This window comes from Aplidium turbinatum, chromosome 5, assembly GCF_918807975.1.
Source record: "Aplidium turbinatum chromosome 5, kaAplTurb1.1, whole genome shotgun sequence".
NCBI lineage: Eukaryota > Metazoa > Chordata > Ascidiacea > Aplousobranchia > Polyclinidae > Aplidium > Aplidium turbinatum.
Window position 1 is genome coordinate 31854410 of NC_137476.1, and position 23540 is coordinate 31877949.

Consider the following 23540-nt stretch of genomic DNA (forward strand, 5'->3'; position numbering starts at 1 on the left):
TTTTTTACAGTCACAAAAAAGAATTTAAAATACTGTATCAATTTACCTTCTCCACATGTATCAATTTACCTTTTTCAAAAAAAATTATAAAATTCTGATTTTTGTATGCTTGGATGCACATTGCAGAAAAAACGTGACATGCCCTTGAAGCCTTATCAATGAACTGTCAAATGAGTTTGGTTTCATCTTTCAGGAACTTTTCTTTAATTTTCCAGACGAAAATAATCATGAGTTAAAAATTTTACGAAAGTACTCAAAAAACACACTTTTACAATTTTATGCCATAAAAGCACGAGTTAGCTGCATGGTGCAATTTTTGTAGGCATTATTTTCACAGATCTTCAACCTAATGACAATATTTTTGACTATATTATTTGTACATTTCTGTAAGGGGGGTGTATCAAATTACTTTCCGTATCAAATCACCTTACCTTCCCCTACTTGAAGTAGCTTACCCCCAATTCCATAACTTAGAACTTTTCAGTCGAAGTTTTGTAAAGCCACTGGTTAGGCTACTAAGGGGGACGCTGTTTTATTTCAATAGATCAAGTAGCCTAAATAAACTGTTAAAATTAAAAATTATTTTAATAATAAAATTTTCAGGTAACATGCGACATTAGACGTGTAAAAGTTAGGTTAGCCTACTTAACTAAAATAGCATGGCGATCGAAACGTTTCTTTTTTGGTCAAAATAAAATGACTTTTTAATTTAATGAAAGCCGATTCGAAAAGAAATAGCATTTTTCACAAGAAATTATTCGAAACGAAATTAAGAGAAAGAATTAAAAATTCTTCTTCTCAACCCTGAAAAGAATGAAGAATCATTTGATAAGTTCAGTTTGTTCTTATTTCTAACCTTCACGACGAAAAACAATATATGCTAAACATAGCAGAGATGAAGAAAAGGGTAGAAGCGGCAAAACGCGGACGTTATAACGTGCGTAATACCAAAACAGGACACTCAGTTTAAAACATGACTCGGTCGCAACACCTTATTTATAACTTAAATCAAATGTAGTTATTTAATTCGCTCTGCTTTGCCTTTTTGCTTGGCATTGAGCACTTTTTGTAGTATTAATAGTTTTCATTGTTTTTTTATTTATAACTTATAATCTTATAGTTTTCAAACACTCGTATGGACAATTAAGAATTTAGCTTTTTGTAACAAAATTTTGATAAAATACAGTTTTGTTAAAGAAAATAAATTTTCACCATAACCTATGTTTTCACTTTTGAGTAAGCACATCGACGTGGACACGTGTTTAATGACGTCACAATGGTATAAAAAAAGGATTTTGTGGGAAGTTGCGCACGTTTCACAAATAAAATGGCTTCTAAAAGTAGCCTAAATTTGTATCACAAAATGGCGAAAAAAACAAACAATTAGTTTTTTCAAGAATAAAAAAATATTTACTAATAACTAAAATAGGCTGAATACTCAATGAAAAACTTATTCAACACTTTATGATGTCATAGACCAGCGAAATATGAATTTTACCATTATTTCACTAAATCTGTCCAAAAATAGGTTGGCAGTAAATTAGGGATGGTTTTTTTCATAAAATAAATGGCAAATATTAATGGTAACAACTTGGTACCGGTTTTGGAAAGCAATGTTGGGGTTTCCATGTCATGGAAACAAAAGGTAAAAAGTTGGGACCTCCAGACAAGTTGTACTTTTGTCAAACAGACGAGAGTTTGTCAGTACATCATTACGCAATCGATAGGCCTGAAAATAAACGAAGATTTTCCATTTATCCCGATGCTAATAAAATAAATATATCAAACCCGAGGTTGGTTCACGCAAGTAATAGCAGTTTGCAAGATCAAGATTCTATTAATTCATTTCTGAAACCGGAGCAAAAATATTCAACATTATCCAGAGAGAGTTTGCGAAGACAGCTTGACTATGTATCAGCGTCAACCACATCCCAAGGAAGTGAAGGCAAAAAGATTCGGGCTGAAGTACCCAATTCAAGTGTAAGTTTTATTTTATCACGCCAAAACCAATATATTTTTTTTTTATATCTTGAAGGTAGCCTATTTTAACAAATTAATATTTCGGAAAACAATTCACTTTTAAAAGATCAGACAGCGCATTTGTTTTCAAAACAAATCTATTAAAAATATTAAGATTAACTTAAATTTAAAAGTTTGGCTCGTTGGACTTTAAAAAGGAAATCAAGGTTGCTTTTACAGTATCGCAATTGCTTGGTAGGGCCTATTATTTTGTTCAAATAATATTAGTGATACGCCATGTAGCCTATTGCATGCATGATCATTTCTTCTGCTTGCATAGCCTGTGTCATTACAGTAGCCTAGTCTCACTTAGTAAGCCCAATTTAGTCTGAAATCAGCCTACCGACTGTATAGAACTGGCAGAGAATCGTCCCCGCTCCTAATAAGCCCAAAATCGTTGTCCAGTGGCAGGCTTAATAAACAGCGACTACTGTAGGCTACTATCCTTCAAACCCAGTGATTTCAAACAGACAACAGCATTTTAAGGGGCAAATCCACCGATTTCATTGAAAAGCGTGAAAATTGAGTCAACGAAATTCATATAGGCCAAGGGTAATTTTATAAAACTATAACTCACGATCACTTTCAGAAATTTAGCAACCGACAAAATTTTTAAAGGGTTCTGTGCTTTCTTAAAACGTTGGGAGCCACAAATTTGGCTTTAATAGCTCATTTGGACGTCTTCTGTAGCCTATGCTATTATTACCACTCTCAATGGGCTACCTTGTTTTTTAAATAGGCTATGTGTTGTAATAATCTTTACAACCTTCTTTTAGTAGGCTACAGTTTCACTTTTACACACGAAGAATTCCTAAAATAGCCTACACGAAAATGTTGAATTAACATTTGACAACGTATCCTTCTTTTTAGTTGTCAGATAATATTGTTCTAATAATATACTGTAATACGTAGTTCTAATGTTGATAGTATTGTTAATGTATTCAATTTACTCATTGCATTTTCCTTATCGAACAGAACAATTTCTTCAACATCTTTAGAAGAAATTCCTTAAATGAAGATGCCGTCACCTCCAAAAATGACAAGCGTTTGTCTACTTCTGAAGAATTACCGAAACAAAAAACAGCTGAAACAGAAAACATTCAAACCCAGAAGAGCGCCTTGAACCCAGTTGTCCCGTCTACACCTGGTATGGCGGAGAGAAGCACGACTGAGAACTCTGCAACAAGTATGACAAAACCAGCCGAGACAAAAACCGTAAAATCTACAAAGATCTTTTCGAGTTTCCCTCGAAACCAAATTATGGAGAACAATTTAAAAGAAACAGTGAGCGGAACTGCAACAACCAAAGCTGTTGAAAAGACGAAACAGGCTTCTCAGCCTGAAAACAATACAGCCAAACATCCAGTTCATAAAGAAGATCAAAAGGTGAAAAGAAGTACGCAACAAATTGTGAAACAAGACTCAACAAAGCCAAAATCCCAAGCCTCCGCAAAACCCTTACCACCAGAACTAAACCAGCTACAATTTGGAATAGACCAGAATGCAAACGACAGCTTAACGATGTTGACAAAAGCTTATGAGATGCTACTAGAAACCTCGTTTTTATCAAATCAAAAACAAACCGATAAAAAACCAGGATCGGCGATTAAAAACCAAACGAATCAGGCGTCAATGTCAGGTCTACCAACAAAACCACAGAAGGAATTATCAAACCTAATCGACAAAATGTTTAATATTCAACCGCAGGAAAAGTTTTCAACAAAAAGCAATCAAATTTCTGAAGTTGACTCAGTTACATCATCACCAAGAATAGGGCAGGAAAACTTAGCTTTTCAAGAAGCGCCAGAACATAGCAAAGAAACGCCAACAAAAAAAGGAATATTTGATGGCGGGAGTGATACAGAAGGACCATTTCAGAAAAAAGATGATATGACATCGAACCAAGGTAACAGACACACAATACATGAAATATATAACGCACAAACAGATGTAATATCTCCTTTCGAAAACAATGAACGGTTTTCTTATTCAAATTCCCAATACAAAACAAAACAAAAAAGTGAAAAAATTAACAAACAACAGTTTTCCAAACCTCGATCGTATTACAGTGATTCTGAAGAGGACGACTTCACACATTCGGAATATTCTGATGAAACAAACAGAAATAGCTATTCAGACCAAACGGAAGGGAGTATATCTCCAAGTGAAGGAGACGTTAAACAGCCACAGAAATTTAGAATAATGTCAAAAGAGAGGCGAGGATCACATCAGCATTCTGCTAGAAGACAATCGCTACATCTAAATTACAGTCAGTCCGAAAAGTTTTCTCGAAAGGGCCAAGAAAGGCGTAAAAATTACTTCAAAAAATTGTACGATTACACTTCGGACAAGCTTAAAAAAATAGTACAATTTAAGCCAGAACAAGAATTTTACCCTGATCAGGAAAGGCTAAATCAACCACAAAGAATAAAAGCTGCACGTGTTAATTCACAAAAACAATTCGCTACACAGAATACGCAAACATTCAAGGAAAGACCGTCAAAGCCAGTATCCCAGTCTGCAAAAGCATCGTCAAAAAAATCAGCTTCCAAAAAGACGAAGGAAAATAACGACAACACTTCAAACAAATCATCATTGTCTCAATGGAAATCAACTGAAAACCAATCTCCATCACCAGAGCAAACATTGACAGATGTTGCAAAGGACACTCAGACCGAAAGCCTTAATCCAGAAAATGTGAAAAAACACACAGCAAGTTATGAAGATAAATTCAACTCTACAGATCAAAAACGCGTTGTGGAACAATTTGAAACTGAAAGGCAGGATCCAACTGATTTTCAAACACAAATAAAAGAGAAAAAGAGAAAGCAAAGGAAAAAGAATTCTGCAAAGCGTACCCGATCGCCAGCGCGGCCAACTCGGTCGCAAAAAGTGCCACCAGAAAAGCCAGATGTTACTGAGTTGAATCCAAATGAATCAGAGTCACATTTAACAGACGCAGAGTCCTCTGTTGGTCAGATAGACCACATTTATGAACAACCTGATCGAGATTCAGCGTCTAGAGAAGGAAGAAATGGTAAAGAAAAGGGGTTGTCTACCCGTGACAAGTATCTAAAAAAAATTTACCACTACTTACCAGGCTCAACAAAAAGATCAGACGATCACCCTGATCACGGCTTGCCTCAAAAAAGAAAATCAAATCGAAGTGATCAAGAAAACAATGGTGAAAAGTATAAAACTAGATCACATACAAAACCCAAGTCTGATGTGTCAGATGAGTGGCAATCTGATCAGAATTCCTATGACACCTCAGATCGTGAAGGCTTCGAACTTTACTCATATATTTCAGATTCCAATTCATCGGAACAAAACGTTTCACATAAACAAACTAGAACACGACATAAAAGGCATCTGGAAAATGACGAAACATCACTTTCTGTTAATACAAATAATAAGCATCACCAATCCAATACTGCTTCAGAGCACACTGTTTCTAAAAGTGTTGAAGAAAGCAGTGCTGACGAGGCCAAAAGCCAAAAGTCTCCATCTGAGAGTAACAAAAGGAGTGCACGCATCAGTGAAGATGAAAGCGAGTTGACCCGTTCAGAAAGAAGTCAAAAATCTGAAAGAGAAAAAAATAAAAAGCATCTCCCTTCAACTAATAGTCAGCAAAAAACAAAGCTATCAAATGATAGTCAACAAACATATCCATCAGAAAACCAAGAGACCTTGTCCAAGACAAGAGATAGTTCCAGTGGGTCGCTTACAACTCTGATTAAATCAAATCAAAATATTTCTCTCAGCGAAGCGGAAACTCTCAAAGGTTCCATAGTACAGTCAGATGTTTCAGGAGAAAGAATCATTGCCCAAACAGTTGAAAACAAGGAACAAAGTGTCATGTCTAGTAAGCCTGCGGCGAGTACACTGAAGCCAAATAATGCAAAGTACGACAGCAACTTAAAACAGTTTAATGAGTTTTTGTCATCCCAACAAAGCCTTGATAAAATTCCATCAAAAGGCAATAATCAACAAAAGGACCCTTTTTTACCTTCGACTAATATAGATCAAGTATTGCCAGAAGAAGCAACAAACCCCGATCGTGGTTCCAAACATAACCCGGCGCTCCAATCAGCTCGACCAAATGTAGTAAAACAATCAGAAAACATTGTTTTTCCCCAGGCAAACCCAGATAATGCAAGCCAAAATGCTCATTTCAGAATCCCATTTTCGGAGACTTATTTGCCAGAAAAAGATAGAGTGTCTACCAGGCCAATTAACAAGGAAATGCTTCTAACTAAGTCGTTTCAGCGACAATATACAGATTCAGAATTAAGCGTGTTGACAGCAGCTGAAAACTTTTCAACTGCTCCGTCAGTAAATCTTAGCTACGACACTTATGAGTCTGCTGCAAACCAGCCAAATGTGAGAAGGTATCATTTGATGGATTCCAGCGCCTTTGCAAGTACGAGCAACCAAATTCCAAATCAATCTCGTGTGCAACCTTCAGAAGCGTTTTCTTCTACCCAGAGCAAAAATGCTACATCGTACTACTCTCAACCCCGGGAAGAGGTCCAGTCTTTCCAGTCTAGAAACCAAGCTCAAGTTTATTACCCCCCTCAAAGCTTTGTAAGTAAGCAAGAAACAGGATACAAAGACCTGAGGGAAAAGATTTTATCTGAACGGGCATTCGAAAGTAGGATGAAGAGCCTGCAGCAAAAGCAACCAGAAAGCCAAATTATGTATATTCCAGGTGGGCGAAATCCAATGGCATCTTTACCAGCACATAATAATTTCTCTAATGAAGGGAACCCAGTTTCGTCGGAAATAGAATCACGTCAGCAGACAATTAATCAAATTCGCACACCTACACAGAATCTTGGTTCACAAAGCTCACGCTTGTATTCAGAGTCTTTTCAAACTGCTGGGACTCCGGTTACATCTTTGCAGCAAAATGGAATTGCATCCAATATTTTGAATCGCAGTTCGCAAATGAATAAACCGCAACAAAGTGCAATTTCTCAGAGACAGATCACTCAATATCAAACAACAGGCCCTGAAGCATACTCACCTGGTGTTTCAAGGATCGGCCCTCAATTAAAGTCTTCCATTCTTTCAAGGCCAGCAACATCTAAACTGGGTCCTCAGTCGTACACGTCAAATCAATCAAGATCTAACCCTCTAGGATTTCCCTCAGTTGTTTCAAGAGTAACCACCCCATTCTCTTCGTCTATTCAATCTCAGCCAGGTTTTGAAGTGTTTTCATCGGCTACTTCCAGTCCAGGATCTCAAGATTTTAAGCTAAATCAGTCAAAAATAAGTCCACAAAGTTTGTCTTCTGGTCTTTCAATGTCAAGCTCCAAACCATATTCCCAGAATCAGGCTAAACATAGGCCAACAAACACATTTCTGTCAACAACTTCAAAACAAAGTTCTTCATCACAAACACGAGCCAAAGAAAAGACGGAATCTCAAATATATGCTGGACTTTCCTTATAGCAATACTCTATATACAAGTACTGCACTGCCAATAAATACCGTTTATCATCGAACTTCGTTTGCACGTAAGTCTTTGATAGGTTGATAGGATATTGGAAATTATTTAGGCTAAATCTTTGACATATAGATGATTGCCAACATGGTTTGAACAAGTAACGAAATAGACAATGATGCCTTTCGACCTCTGTTCTGGTTCTCCGGTGTTATTAAGGATGAAACAGCCTGTAACTCCAATTCCAGTCCTACAAATTATCGTCCGCTTCATTGAGTTTTCTCCAAGCACAACCAGCCTTGTATAATTCTACATAAAAATGCAACAACTCACGCATACAGCATGAGTCTCCTTGAAAACAGTAAGAAAAAATGCTACAACCTCAACATGAAACGAATAAATAAAACAACAGAGAAAACAAAAACAATAATAAAAACGCCAGTGCCAAATTTTAAAATGATTATTTTGCTTAGCACACTACAACGTTCGAGTTTTGTCGTTAAAAGCATTTCTATAAGTTTTTGAATTTTTATACTGTGTTTATATGTGCAGAAACCTATTTCGGCATGGCTTCAAAGCGCATGGTAATAAGTTCATGAGCAAATCAAAAACTTGAAAAAGTTAAGCTTTCTCTGACACACATTCTCACCTGCACTGTGAAAACTTTGCAGAAAATACATGCCTAGCTGTCTAAGTAGCTAACTGCTCTAGGCTGCTGCTGAGCTGAGTCGGAGTCTGCCTCGCTTTCTGACCTAGTCTTGTTCTGAAACGATCCCTGTTCCATATCTAGAAAGCTAAAACCTCAATTGCTAAGGCAACAGGGATCAGTAGTCAGTAGATGTAACAGAAAATTCTGTTACATCTACTGACTACTGATCCCTGTTACCTTAGCAATTGAGGTTTTAGCTTTCTAGCTGTCTAAGCTTAGAATCTTTTTTTAATGCAAACTATAAACAAGACACCATGGAACTCAGTTTTTGAAAATTGTTGTATTAAACGATAAAGTGACTATACAATAACAATGCGACTTCAAACAGGCAATACCTGTTCATCGCCAATACACGATTTTAATCGTTAAAAACAAACTCTGACAAAGATTGTAACTTTCATTTGTACGATGAGTAATACACCAATATTCAACGTCAATTAAGCGAAACACAACGTCTTGTTTGTTATAGTGACTCATTACTCAATCTACAAATAGGTGGTGAGTCCCATACTTGATTCAAACATCGGGGGATGAAAAGATAAGGTTCTCGTTATAGCTTCGGCACTAACGAGAGTAGAGTAGCCAGTTCCTTTCTCTCGGCCGCCTTTCCTTCAGCAACTACGCCCACCTAATTTATTACACCCAGGGTAGAGGTGAGCGGTGTTTATCAACAACCAGCTGGTCAGGAGTCGAACCCAGGTTACATAATTAGTTAGCGAACGTCTTACAGCGCCATCCCACCGTGTCTCAATTTACAACCTACGAAAGGTGTCACTAACATCACGTTGATTCTGTTTTCAAGTATATAAATTACTGTAGCCACTTTCCAAATGCGGAGAGGTTTTCAGTGCATGTAAGGTGAGCTTACATTATAAATGGGTCATTACGTTGTAGCCTACTTTAGAGTTTTGTTAAAAAAGTTCTTGGTCGAAACATAATGTAGATTTGTAATTTATAAAATCGAAACATATTGACTAGGAGACTAGCTCGAAACGCTAACTATTATGTACCCTGAATTGGAATTATAAATCGGTCATACAGGCCGTGGTTTCTATGGGCATTTATCAAACATAGTAGGTTTATTAAAGATAAGAGGAAGAGTTTCCCAGATAGCAAACCAACCGTTTTTTACATTGATTCAACGTCTGCAGACGTTGAATCAATGTAAAAAAAAACGATTAGTTTGCTGTCTGGGTTATCACCCAGTAAGTCAGTATTTTTTACATTGATTCAACCTTTGCGGATTTTGAACCAATGTAAAAAAAACAGACAGATTTACTGTAATGAGCCGTGCTCTAACCCTAAAATACAAAACCGAATCTAATTAGAAAATTATTTTTGAAGTCAAGAAATGGATCAAAAAAGTCGCGGCCCACACGCGCAGTGGTACAACCTCGGCGGACCGGGACGTGGCCTCAACGGACCTCGACATCATCTCACATGAAACTGCTTTTTTGTTTGTCAGTAAAAAGAGTGTTATTATGACTCGACTTTCAATACGTGACACCTTCCTTTCTGTAGAAAGTATATAGCAACTTGTTCGTTCATTTTAAACATCTTTGGTATACTTTATACACACCTGCGCAAAGAAATTAAAATTGCAAGGACAATTTGAAAACGCTAAGATCCGTAATATTTCAAGTTTTACCCACAGGAAATCCTGTCACTAACAAAAATTCTAAGTCTAGTGATGCTACACTTTGAGACAAGAACGTTGAGAAAATTTACGTCTAAACTTCGGCTTTTAATGAAACATCATCAAAAGAAAATTTTGAAAGTTTGAAGTCCAAATTTTGCAAAGTCATAACAAGTTTATCCCAGAGGACTGAATTTGTAAAGCATATCTTGGAATTTGGCTGTGATACCGGACATAGGTCCTGATGCTTGCGGAGATTTTGGTTTTGCTGCTTTCGATTTGAACCAGAATTCTTTTCCCTTCCTGAAGGGGGTAACGAAAGAGGCAGCGGAATCAAAGTTTTGCTTAAAAGCTACTGACATCGAACTCAATTGTTTATATTGCTTGACTAATTCGTCTCTCAATTCAATACGTTTCATTTCCTTTCTCACTCTAAACACCACGTAAGAAGCAATGAACACGACAACAGCACCACACACGCCACCCACACTTGCCGAGATCTCCAAAATGTAGCTTGCTTGTTCAATTTTCTTGCTTTCTGGAATACAATAGTGACATAATAGAATACAATAGTCAAGAAAATGAAGTATCTTATGACAGGTGTCAAACCCACAACAATGCTTGATATGAACGACTCGGTTACATGTCTTGTAATGCAAAGAAATGTATTTTCACACCAGTCAGTTCAATCATATATAGCTAACTAAAAATCGATTTCGATCAGCTAGAAGCTAGATCATCTTCAGTTAAGCTAAAAGCAAACAGCACAAAATCAAATGATAAAAGTTCGCACTTCCATCATTTGATTTTGTGCTGTTTGCATTAGAATACAATAATGATATCATGGCAATTATAGAAGAAACGATTGATTTTCAAAAAGCACAAATGCTGAGACTTTGCGGTCTACAATATTCTAATGCAAAACTGTGAGCTAAACATGGGCTAACCAGGGCTGTGGAGTCGGACGAAAAATATACGACTCCGACTGTTCAGTTTATAACTGGCCGACTGCGGACACGCCAAAATCTCTCCGACTCCGCAGCCCTGCTACTGACTCTAAGATACAGCCTTGTGAAGCACGATGAAGAAGTAAGATCCATAGGGGCTCAAGTTGTCAACCTCCTACTGGTGAGCCCTGGTAATTGATTCTTGCAACCAAGAGAATGACAACAAATCGAGACAGCAATCTCATAAGCAAGAAGAAGAAGTAAGATATTTATTGCCAAAAAAATACACAAACTATTGGAGAGAAACCATCCACATACTTTTAAGGAATAATGGCAAGATTATCCCACTGCTAGCATGAAGTCAAAACTCGCTTGAAAACGTTCTATTTCACTGAACATTATGACTAAAAGTACCGTATTATTTATCACCATTGTCATGTATAGCGCCCAGGAGCATAGTTTGCATTATCGATGTGGCGCTATATAAATATTGTTATTATTATTAATCTCCTAAACGTCTTCACAAGATCGAGTCAGATCTTCACCATATCTGGTGAAGATATGCACCAGAATAAGTAGATGGGTGACAAGATTTTTAGTAACTAGGCCAATCTTTGCGATTTGTACAGTGCACAATAAATGGTGCCACTCCCATGCAACGAGCGTCCGGGTAGCGTTGAGCAAAACAAATGAAGTTGCTGAACTGCCAAACTAACTTTTACAGCCTGTTTCACTTTAGCAAGGGATCTTTGGAAGGTGCTCAATGGTCAATGCTCATTCAAGGAAAATTCAAACAATTTGAAATCAAGCTAAGCAGTGATTTAGCTTAGCTGGAAGTAGGAGTGTTCAATTTCGATTCGATTTCGATGATATTCGAAATTCGTTTTCGTATCGGACATATTCGAAATTATAGCCGCCCTTTCGGCTGAACGCGGTTGAAAGTAACGCGAGTGACGCGAAATCTGTCTTGTCGCATTTTGCAAGCGAAAAAAGACTTCGACGCATGCGCATCGTCGACCACGTGACTATCACACACTCTCACGGGTCCAACGGCCAGTCCTGCACATGTGCGTTGAGGAAAGTCGTGCGCAACGTCGTTGTCTTCCACGCGTGTGCAGCCAACGGGAAGTGTCAGTTCTTCCGATTCCGATAGCCCCGACGTTGAGCCAACACAGGCGACGCCATCAGGCGATGAGCGAAGACGCCAGACCACTCTGACGGAACTCTTCTCCATGGGCAGGGTCCAGACGGAAGACTCCAGCAACAATGATGATGATGAAATCAGCTCAATCTCAAACGAGATTTCCTATTTTATGAAGCAGAAGCTTGCTTCTGGGCAAGCTGATCCGCTTTCCTGGTGGAAAGCAAACGAAGGCGAGCTACCGCTGCTGAAAGAGCTAGCCGAGAACGGAATGGCCCGTTTCGGTGAGTCCGATACCTATTCGGTGATTTTTTTAATTTTTTTTTTTAATTATCGGGTACCGTAGCCTAATTATCATTGCCGTTTTAGGGTTAGGGGTTAGAGGTTAGGAACTCACCGAATCGGACTAACCGAATAGTAGCAGACCCAGCCGAGAAGGTGTTTGTGATCCCAGCGACCTCGGCTCCAGCGGAGCAATCGTTTTCAAAAACTGGCCTGACCGTCACGAAGCTGAGATCCCGACTGACGGGTGACCATGTCGATCAGCTTGTGTTCTTAAACACCAACATGGGCCTGGAACTGTAGACGTTATTTTGTGTTCTTTTTTCGCAAATTTTCATGGCGTTTTTTCGTGTTTTCTAGCGAATTTTCATGGCGTTTCTTTCAATAAAATCACATTTTGCAGTGTGGTGAATAGTTGTGATATTCGAAATCGAAATTCGGAAATCGAAAATAAATTGAATTTTGAAATTCGAATATGAAAATAATCGAAATTGAAGACCCCTAGCTGGAAAATAAAAACATGAAAACGAAAGTGGTCTACCATAGGATGGCCTCCATTTATTTATCTTTTGTTATCAAATTAATAAAATAAAGGAAATTATTTGTGACCAACAGTCCAACAGTTAAACTGTCCACGATGATTGGGATAATTGACCATTACTAAAACTGGAGGTCTTTCCTTCTACAGCAAACATTTTGTGCCTGATGATTGCCTCAGCTAAGAACCTTGGAGAACGCCTAATGTTTCTAATCACATTTATTACTGTGTAATTACATGTAGATATCCATGTATAAATTCACACACAGATCATTTAGACAGTTTGTTTTCTACTTTGTGCACTCATTTGTGCACTCATTTGATACTTTGTGCACTCATTTGATACTTTGTGCACTCATTTGATACTTTGTGCACTCATTTGATACTTTGTGCACTCATTTGTGCACTCATTTGATACTTTGTGCACTCATTTGTGCACTCATTTGATACTTTGTGCACTCATTTGATACTTTGTGCACTCATTTGATACTTTGTGCACTCATTTGATACTTTGTGCACTCATTTGTGCACTCATTTGATACTTTGTGCACTCATTTGATACTTTGTGCACTCATTTGATACAGAAACCGTACCTTCAGATGAAAAAGAAATATTGAAACACTTTTTCAAGCCGGAAATATCGACAGGCTCATGAGCTGGAGATCGAAAGTTTCTGTTCCCAGGAGTACAAGGCAGAGGGCTGGAGCTGTAACCACATAGATAGCATGATCCACTTAAACATCTTCATTTCGGCTGTACTGGTTTCTTAAGCTATAGCGGTGAAACGTCTTATTAAAATATCGCAGATTTGTCGGCCGGATCACAAGAGCGTTAAAGGATACTTGAACTTGTTCAGCTTCTATCCTAACTGTATCTTGTCAAGCCCTTAATAATTTGTTTGGACGCAAAAGGGTGGCTTCCCTGCCTTCCCGTCCTCCTAATCTCAGTCTTCAATTGACCGCACCAAGCCGGTGTTCACTTTTTTAACACAATTATCGACACAGATCAACTCGCATGTTGTTCTCAATTTAGCGTATGATTGTACTTCAAGATGTAATTAAGTTAGATGAGACAATAGTCCACAGTTACTAGAAGAATAACAAAAGCATTTGCAAAGTTTGATGTTCACAGAAAGCAAGTTGCTATTTTTTCATCATTTCAACCACCCATGACGTTGCTAGTCGATAAAATGACGTAAAATGGTAACTTTTGGGGTCTGGATTACGCTACGGTGCAAAGTTTCCCAACTGTCTTACATTTTTAAGTTGGGCTGATAGCTCTACGAACCGATGACTTACCTGTCCAGAACGTACTTGTTTTGGCAGGGCACGTAAGTTGGATCAGGCGCAGAACAAGGACACTCGCAAGTGTCATGCGATATGTTATTGAGGCACGTTGACTACAAAAATGAACATAGGTAATATTATAAAACTACAAAAAAAAAACTACAAGGTAGGTTAATTTCATTAGGATCTACTGTATGTGACAAATGTTCTCAAACTGAATTTTCAAGGTCGAAATAAACTTGTATTTTTTTCTTTCTTTTTTGTAGACAGCAAGTTCAACTTAACGAAACTTTGTGAATATAAATTAAAGACCGCTAGGTACAATTTGTAAGACCTACATTCCTACAACTCATGTTCAGATGTTATAATGAGCTGCATTCCTTGTCACAGTGAAAAAACTAGGTCATTTTAATTGTCTTGTTAGCGTTTTGCTACATTTGTTTAGCTGTTTGTATGTAGTGCTTCCAAATCCAGAAATTTTGTATTTTAATTCAACAGTATTGCTTTATTTATGAAGCGTTCACCAGCAATAATAATAATAATAATAATGATGATGATGATGATGATGATGATGATGATGATGATGATGATGATGATGATGATGATGATGATGATGATGATGATGATGATGATGATGATGATGATGATGATGATGATGATGATGATGATGATGATGATGATGATGATGATGATGATGATGATGATGATGATGATGATGATGATGATGATGATGATGATGATGATGATGATAAATGAATCTTTTGTGTTCACATGCAATCTACAAGTATCACTTCTGGTTTGCAAGAACATTACAAAAGAAATATCAAACAAAAGTCAGTAACGTAAAAATACTTTAACCGAGACAGCCCAGACAGCAAAATCCGTCATTTTTACATCGATTCAACGTCTGCAGACTTTGAATCAATGTAAAATGGACAGATTTCGCTGCCTAGGAGCATAACGCACCGGGTCGGAAGATATGCCGGATGCATGTTTGCACGGGCAGGTGAAGGTGCTTGACTTGCACTCGCTCACGGATAGCACTCGAATCAAGAAAAAGGTGTTGGTTTCCTCGACGGGTACCAGTTTAAAATCAAACACATCGTAAAAGTTGTGCTCGAAAGAACCTTCGTACACGTCTTGGTTGTCTGGTATCTGTGAATTAAATGAAGGGTCAATGGACTGCCTCCTCCTTCTGGCATTGCCACCTCGAGATGCGGCCTGATTTGTCACATTTTGCAGATATTGATTAAAGCTACTGCTGGTGTTTGACTGACCTCTGCTGAATCAGACTGTTATTGCAAAAATTGACATTGAGACTAAAATCTTCGAAATCAAAATTGTCTTTGTTTTTCAACATCTGAGGATATTAAAACCTATTGTGTCATCTGGGGAAAACAGTAAAGAAAGCGTAAAAATATAATTTTCTGAAAAAATAATTTAAATATTTCCCCAAAGTTAGCAAAATCTGGAAATTTCTGCAAAATGTGACAAATCAGGCCGTATCTTTAGGTAGCCTCCATCTAGCTATTTTTAAATTTTGCATCATCAAGTCTTGAATTAAATGCTAATCTGGAAAATTGTAGAGTTTTTTGAACCAAGCAAAATCTTCGTTTCACTTATTTGAAATTTCTCTTTGTCACATTCAAACTTACGTTAGTGGTTGAATCAATGTATCAATAAATCAAAACATAAAAAGTGATTGATTTTCTGAATGGATAGTGTTACTGTATCTACCACCGAAAACCGATATTATTTTACTGTGCTAACTAGGCCAAAATACTATTATGAAGCAGTGGTTGACTTAGCTTTCCCTTGGCAGTCCGCATAGAGCAAAATTTTTCTAGTGAGTGAAGGCTTAATTTGGTGTGGTCTCATAAGTCAGAAATAGACTTGTTCAAAACAAAAATATTTTTGAAAATTAAAAATTTCATTGCGACGTGAACGCAATTGTCTTGATTTTGATTGGTGACCAAACTTTTTGTGAAAGGTTTTGTGTTGGTTCGACTGTAAAAAACATAACATTCTTCTTCTTCGTCGTGTGAGCCTCTGGGGTCGAGGGTCGATCTTATCTATTGTCCGGTAAGTACAAGCAAAAAAGAAACAAATCAATAATGATTGCACATGACTAGGGAACTGTGTTCAGAAAAGCAGTGACAAATACTACCACAGTGAACCAGCAGCACCAAGCTAAAACATATCTACATTTGTGAAGTCAATAATAAAATGTCCGCTTACCGTATAAGATTTTTGGAATTGTCCCGCTTCTATGTTCGAGCAATTAATTCTCTGAAGAACGCCATCTTCAATAAGAACCTGGGAGATCCCAGGCTCCAGCTCTGTCACATGAGCCTCCCAGTTAAAAGCAGCATACATTGAGCTTACTGTACCATCACCTTTCACCAGGTTGTTAGTTGAGATTATGAAACCGCCGTTATCAATCAAGTAGCAACTGCGAAACAGCAACATAGCACCAACATTAAACGATAAATAAACAAAATCAGTCTGGTTAAGGGTCCTTGTATGACTTTTCATCCTCAATAACTTCGAGGAACCAGAAGAGAGGTTGAGATATATCAGCGTCTAATCATTGCATTGTAAGAAGCTGCACAATATTGTGGTAGAATTGTTACGAAATCCGAACAAATCTTTCAAATACTGAAGTAAAAAAATATCTCTAGTACTTACGCATATACATTTCTGGCCTGACAAATAGGATACCATTGAAGAAAGAGATCGTTGAAATGGCTCAGAGTGATATCGATTCCCATTACACCAAATATATTCCCGCCTTTCTCTTCTTTGCGGCTAAGCCTGCACATAATATAATCGAGCTGTAAAAAAATAAGTTTCTGCAATACAAAAAGTAATAACTTATTCATACCAACAACTCAGACAGTAAAGTACGTCATTTTTACATTGGTTCAACGTTTTCAGACGTTGAATCAATGTAAAACTAACGTGGGTTGATGTCTGGGAAGTGCCTAGTGATGATCTACGTTTAGCGATGTTGAAACAATGTAAAAAGCAACGTTTTGTGAAGTTGGTTCGACTCTTATGTAAAGCGCGAAGATGGGTCACTGGCAAGACCTTTCATGATGAAGTAGCTAGCATGAAGTAATGTCAGAAGGTAGGTGGGATCTTTGCTATATGGGATAAAAACCAAACTGAACAAAAAACAAAGGCCGAACAATACTTAACATTTGCTGATCGATTTTGGAATAACTCGAAAAAACAAACCTTAGGACTTGATTAACGACCTTGGTCGGTCTTCATTACAAAACTGTAATAGATGAATCTCACAACAAAGAAAGTTAACGCTTCATTGCCTCCAACCTTCGACGAGAGGAAGATACTTAATGATAATGATGAAAACAACCTTTGGCAAAACTCCAAAAAGACATTGAATGATTGATAGTCAATCGCTTTCACATGGCCCTAGCCTAGATAGTTCATGGAGCTATCAATTCTATTTATCGATTTATTGCAGCTTTTTTTGATCAGTTTGTGGCGATCAACGTTGTAAACAAAAGTGCGTGGAAAATCGCCATCAAACTGGATCGAGGTTGCTGACGTCCAACTCTTGCAATACGGGGAGCAAAAGACGGGAAACCGTGGAATAACAAACTAACTTGTGCAAGAAATTTAATATTATCAGAACCTTTTTTTTAAAAGAACTTGGCTAATTGTGATGACACCACCTCCGCCCCCAGTGTCCTCGTATGGGGGAGTGATAGTGCTGGCCTTGTCGCGATGAGCGAGGGCGTGGTCGAACCTAACAACAAAAAGCTTCCATTGTTAAGTCAGAAAACAATGAATTATTAAGCTAATGTATTTAGAGACGATAATCATACGTTTCATCGGATTAAAAGCCTATATATTTACCGCAAGTCATTGAGTTCGAACAGCTTACGTGTGTAAGTAGGAGTATTGTTATGTTGGAACCATTGATATAATAATTACAGCTGTGTAGGCCTACTCCGGAGAAGTGTCGGACTGACGCCCTTTCGAGTGTCATGTAGCCCCTACCCACAGTTGAGCACGCATCCGGCGACCAGTGGTTCTCAAACTTTTTTTCGATCCATCGTCCCCTTTGGAAACATTATTTTTGCCCCCTTATTAAGAGTGTATGAGCTATTCCAAGAAATCAGAGATAGATTGCTTGGTTTGCAGTTCAATGTGATGCAAGGGCTTTACTAAGGTTTGAGAGATTTGACATTATCGTAGTAAGCCTTAAAATTTACAGATGGCTGTTTTTGAGACTCCTTACAACTCAAACGAAAAGTGAAACAATTACTTGAATGGTAATAATGTAACTTCGACGCTGCAGTGCATGGGTTGGACCTGGTATCTATCCAATGCATTAGTAGTGAATATCACACCGAATATACTTGAATAGTGACTTAATATTTCTTTCTTCCACTTGCCCCTCTCGACTTTTTGCACTTATTAATTTTAAACTCACCCACTAGAGAAGCACTGATATAGACGGTGCAGACCAGTGGTTCTCAACCGGGGTCCGCGGACCCCAAGGGGTCCCTGAAGCGATTTCAAGGGGGTCCGCGAATGTTTCCTAGATTTCAAAATTTAACATTGTTTGTGCTTTGTTTATGTATTAGCCTACAGTGATTCTTGAACTGTAAGTCGCAACGCACTGGTGCGTCGTTTGAAATTGCATAGGACATGGCACAAAGGTTTGGTTTCTTAACTAAAAATATCATATAAATGACATAAACTTTTTAATAAGGCTATCTTCAACTTAATTCTTTTGAGATAGCAGGTTGTTGATTAATGATTAACTTAAAAATGCAAACGTTAGTCAGCAGTCTATCACCACTCACAGTTTAGCAATGACTGCGATTATAACGAATTAATATTGATTACAAATGAAAGAAGAGAGAAATTCTTTGTAGGCCAAACGGTCGCAAGTATTCTGTTAACTTTAAAACATCAAATGAGCATATAAAATACTGATGTGTGATCCTGTGTGCCAATGTATAGCTCATAACTAGGGGGATTTTTTTTTGTCACTAAAGTTACTTTTTTTTTTAGTTGTACCAATTAACAAAACAAATGTAGAACCAAAATTTCATGGTTGTGGGAATATTTAAGAAGTTATAAAGTTACCAAAAGTCACTTTTTGTGTTTTTAGGATACTTTTAATTTGTTAGGTCACTTTATTTTGCATACATCTTGCCTAATTCCCCTATTTATTTATCATTCATTGCTATACTGGAGAGATGAATTTGCATTCTACGTAATGCCAAAATTTTAACATAACTTCTACTATGGTAGGCTACGGATTTTAGGTTTACATGAGCCCATGCTTGTTCGTATTATGTGCATTACCGAAAACTCGTTAAGCGATTTTTTCGATGAAACAAATTGTGTTAGCCTAACTATATTTAACCCATTGTTTTCCCTTCAACAGCTAAAGTGTTTGATTGACAGAAACTTCCTGCCAGAGAATGTAAAACAGTACATTGTGTAATTCTGATTTGAGTACAAATTGAAACTAATTTAGATGCTTTTTTATGTTGAATTGCTGCCATTTCTTTCGCTTTCTTATTTTCGTTAAATAAAGTTACTTTTTGGTTACTTTTTTTCAAAATTAAAGTCACCTTTTTGAGTTTTTTAGGTTACAAAAAAATCGCCCTACTCATAACATAATTTCGTCAATCTCATTAATCGTCAAGTGCGTTGCGATATCAGCAAATTCTTCTGTGTTGCCTCGAAACTTATTTAACATATGATTCCATAAGGAGACGCGATATACCAAAATTTCAAATATAAATTTTTAGGGGTCCGCGACCGCTTCGAAGGCACCAAAAGGGTCCACCAACACAAAAAGATTGAGAACCACTGGTGTAGGCAGATGGTTGTGCTAAAACCAATAGTGATGACCACGTACAGACGAGTGGATATTGTGTCAGATTCCAATGACCTTTCACTTGCTCCAAGCAAAACTCACAATCCCACCTCAGGAATATTCCCAGCGATTAATTTCAAGATAGCCCTTTGTATCAGTTGCCCTTGAACTATTACAACCATTTAGTGATCATACCACCAGTGCAGCCCATTACATGGAAGACATTTTGACTACAGAATAGTGTGCCACCGATACCAAACTCCATGGTTTTATACCTCACCCGATGGCGCGCCCCTGATATGGACTTGCAAGGCGCCAAATGGAATGCATGGTATAGCAGCATTGTACGAAGCTGCACTCACCTGGCTTTCTATCACCTGCCCTGAAATCTGAATAATCCTGTTTTACACGAAAAAGAGAGACCTCTGACCATAGACTTCTAAATAGTAGCATCTGGACTGGAAACTCAGTGGGCAACAGTAGGCCAAACAGTTGGTACAACAGTTGGCCAACAGGGTTAGTTACTTGGCTGTTGGCCCACTGTTGGCCAACTGTTGTACCAACTGTTTGGCCTACTGTTGCCCACTGAGTTTCCAGTCCAGATGCTACTATTTAGAAGTCCATGCTCTGACTCAGGCTGAGCCGCAAGGTTTGAGAGCCACGCTGTACCAAACGAAAAAAAAGCCACGCTGTGCTCTTCTTATCACTACGTTGCTTAGCTTTAAGAGCTAAGACTACAATCTTAGACTACGTTACGTGTATTAAAGATGGCACAATCGTTGGTGATGTGGTCTGCGGTTTGTTCCTCATTACCACATTTACAAGAAGACTTACTTACTTGACTTACAGCTCAGGAGGACATGAGTCGGAAATTGATTTTATTGTGGTTGGGCAGGAACAGAGAAAGTACTTCAAGAATGTGAAAGTAATTCCGTGGGAGTTGCAGCATAGACTAGTAGTAGGAGACTTAAATATGAAAAAAGTGAAAAAAATTGTGAAGAAAGAACGAGTTTTTGTGAGAAATGTGTGGAAACTGGAGGAAAAAGAAACGAGAATTAAGTTTGTGAAAAGAGCAAAAGAGCTGGTAAACATAAGTGCGCAGGACTTGTGGGCTTCATTTCAGAAAGGTGTCCTAGCAGCATGTGATGAAGTATGTGGGAAAAAGAAAGTGAGGAGGGATCGTGGAGACACATGGTGGTGGGATGAAGAGGTGAAGCATGCGATTTCACAGAAAAGAGATGCATACAAGCAGTGGCGCAAAAATGGGTCAGAAGAGAATAAAAAGAAGTATAAGAGTATGAAAAAGAAGGCAAAGAGGGTTGTTGCAAGAGCTATGAAGAATGGTGCTGAGGAGGAACTTAATAAAATGGGGGAAAGCCAAAATAAAGTATTCAGACTCATAAAGCAAATGAAAAAGGATGGGAAAGATATTGTAGGGGGAAGATGTATAAGGAGTGGAGATGGGAAGTTGCATTTCAGCCCGGAAAGCAGAGGAGAAGTGTGGAAGGAACATATGGAAAATGTTATGAATAAGGAGAATGTATGGGATCATATGACAGAGGTTGATCTGGTGGAGGGTCCAGTGGGAAAGGTGACTCGTGATATAGTGGTGGAGGCAATGGGGCAAATAAAACTGCATAAAGCAGCCGGTCCATCAGAAGTGAGCGTAGAGATGATAAAAGCAAGTGGAGAGTTGGGAATTGAAGTAATGCTACAACTTAGCCAAAGGGTATTACATGGAGAGGGAATGCCGGAGGAGTGGAAGCATAGTACTGTTGTTCCACTGTTCAAGAGAAAAGGAGATGTGAGAAGTTGCAGTGCATATAGAGGTGTAAAACTACTAGAAAATGGAATGAAAATTGTGGAGCGAATTCTAGAAAAGAGGTTGAGAACATTGGTGAAATTAAATGATATGCAGTTTGGATTTATGCCAGGAAAAGGTACAGTGGATGCTCTGTTTATATTGAGAAGAATGCAGGAGGAATACCGAGAGAAGCAGAGAAAACTATATATGTGTTTCGTCGACTTAGAAAAGGCATTTGACAGAGTACCAAGGAAAGTGATGGAGTGGGCAATGAGGAAAAGAGGTATACCAGAGGTATTAGTGAGAGCTGTGATGTCTATGTATGAGGATGCAAGAACAAAAGTGAGAGTTGGATCAAATTATTCAAACGAGTTTTTTGTGAAGGTTGGTGTACACCAAGGATCAGTTTGTCACCTATGATATTTGCTATTGTGGTTGACGTTGTAACTGAAGGAGTGAGGGAGGGCTTATTGAGTGAAATTTTGTATGCAGACGACCTGGTCTTGACAAGTAATAGTATGGAGGGACTGGAGAGAAAGTTTGAGAAATGGAAAGAAGCATTTGAAACCAAGAGTATGAAGGTGAATCTTGAAAAAACAAAAGTGATGGTGAGTGGAGCAGAAGGAACAGTTGTTGAGAGCAAAGTAGATCCCTGTGGAATATGTGGCAAGAGAGTGATGAGAAATTCAATGCAATGCAAGGAATGTGGAAAGTGGGTACATGCAAGATGTGCTAATGTCAAGAGAACCGCAACAAGATTGGCGAAGTGTTTTGTTTGTGGGAAATGCAGTAAAGGAAGGAATGAAGTGGAAGGCCATGATGATGAGTTCTGCCATGGCATCGAAACAGTGACAGACTTCTGTTATCTGGGTGATCGGATAGATGGAAGTGGTGGATGTGAAGCAGCGGTGACAACAAGGGCAAGATTGGGCTGGGCAAAGTTCAGGGAATGTGGGGAAATGTTGTATGGCAGAAAATTTTCACTAAGGATGAAAGGAAAAGTATATCGGAGCTGTGTGCGGCCTGCAATGCTATATGGTAGCGAGACATGGGTATTGAGAGAGAGTGAACTGGCAATCCTGAGAAGAACGGAAAGGTCAATGGTGAGAGCAATGTGTGGGGTGAAAACGAGAAGGGAAAAAAGGACTGAAGAATTGTTGGATATGCTAGAGATGAGAGAGACCATAGACCAAATGGCAAGGGCAAATGGAGTAAGATGGTATGGACATGTGATAAGGAGGGAGGAAGGAAGTTTTCTTAGAAAGGCACTAGATCTAAAGGTAGATGGGAAGAGGAAACGCGGTCGTCCAAGAAGAACGTGGAAACAACAAGTGAAGGATGAATTTAAAAAAGTCGGACTGAAGGAGGAAGATGCAAGGGACAGGGTGAAATGAAGAAAAGGGATAAAAATAATTGCTGCGCGGAAACAATCGGCCACCCCCACTAGTGGGGAACAAACCGAAGATGGATTATGATGATGATGATGACAAGAAGAGAAAGATACTATGATACTCACCAAGGCCTTGAAACAGGGTCAAAAGCGTCTGGCACTTGTGAGCCAGGATATACTCGATAGACACCGTTTCTAGTGGCAAGAAACCGCCACACAATCTCGCTTTGCATCACTGTATTTTCGTCCTGTCTGGTCCAAAGCGTTTCAGCGAATTGAGTAGCGGATACTTCGTCCCTAATGCCATCCTACGGTAAACAAACAACAACATATAAAGAAATACCAACAGCAAAAGATTTGGACAGCTCAGCCAACGACATTTTTAATAATTAACAACGTAACTAGACGTTAAAACGGTGTGAAGAAGGCACGTTTTGTAAGCTGGAAATAGACGGAGGTAGCTAGAAGGT

General features: G+C 38.3%; 3 protein-coding genes across 3 annotated transcripts in view; 2 read left to right on the forward strand and 1 right to left on the reverse strand.

Annotated features, from left to right (window-relative positions):
* The first annotated feature begins 1534 nt into the window (after positions 1-1534).
* Positions 1535-9669, forward strand: LOC145771355 (uncharacterized). Its single transcript, XM_082583109.1, has 3 exons — positions 1535-1980; positions 2995-7541; positions 9522-9669. Exons 1-2 carry the CDS (start codon positions 1633-1635, stop codon positions 7474-7476), a joined length of 4830 nt encoding a protein of 1609 aa, XP_082439235.1. The 5' UTR covers positions 1535-1632; the 3' UTR covers positions 7477-7541; positions 9522-9669.
* An 81-nt stretch (positions 9670-9750) lies between these two features.
* Positions 9751-23540, reverse strand: part of LOC145771356 (VWFA and cache domain-containing protein 1-like) — a 36229-nt gene continuing 22439 nt past the window's right edge. Inside the window, exons 16-23 of the mRNA XM_082583110.1 lie at positions 23197-23378; positions 17669-17782; positions 16696-16821; positions 16246-16459; positions 14974-15162; positions 14020-14120; positions 13315-13427; positions 9751-10351 (exon numbers count right to left, since the gene is read on the reverse strand). Coding sequence (XP_082439236.1) covers positions 9990-10351; positions 13315-13427; positions 14020-14120; positions 14974-15162; positions 16246-16459; positions 16696-16821; positions 17669-17782; positions 23197-23378 — 1401 coding nt within the window. The 3' untranslated portion in view covers positions 9751-9989. The remainder of the gene's footprint in view (positions 10352-13314; positions 13428-14019; positions 14121-14973; positions 15163-16245; positions 16460-16695; positions 16822-17668; positions 17783-23196; positions 23379-23540) is intronic.
* On the forward strand, positions 11862-12560 carry LOC145769907 (uncharacterized). Its single transcript, XM_082581453.1, has 2 exons — positions 11862-12185; positions 12371-12560. The coding sequence occupies exons 1-2, from the start codon at positions 11993-11995 to the stop codon at positions 12484-12486; spliced, it is 309 nt and encodes a 102-aa protein (XP_082437579.1). The 5' UTR covers positions 11862-11992; the 3' UTR covers positions 12487-12560.

Coding starts and splice junctions, on each gene's coding strand:
- LOC145771355 (XM_082583109.1), top strand. CDS start 1,633: ATGGAAACAAAAGGTAAAAAGTTGGGACCTCCAGACAAGTTGTACTTT. Junction 1,981..2,994: donor CTGAAGTACCCAATTCAAGT/GTAAGTTTTATT, acceptor CTTATCGAACAG/AACAATTTCTTCAACATCTT.
- LOC145769907 (XM_082581453.1), top strand. CDS start 11,993: ATGGGCAGGGTCCAGACGGAAGACTCCAGCAACAATGATGATGATGAA. Junction 12,186..12,370: donor GAACGGAATGGCCCGTTTCG/GTGAGTCCGATA, acceptor CCTCGGCTCCAG/CGGAGCAATCGTTTTCAAAA.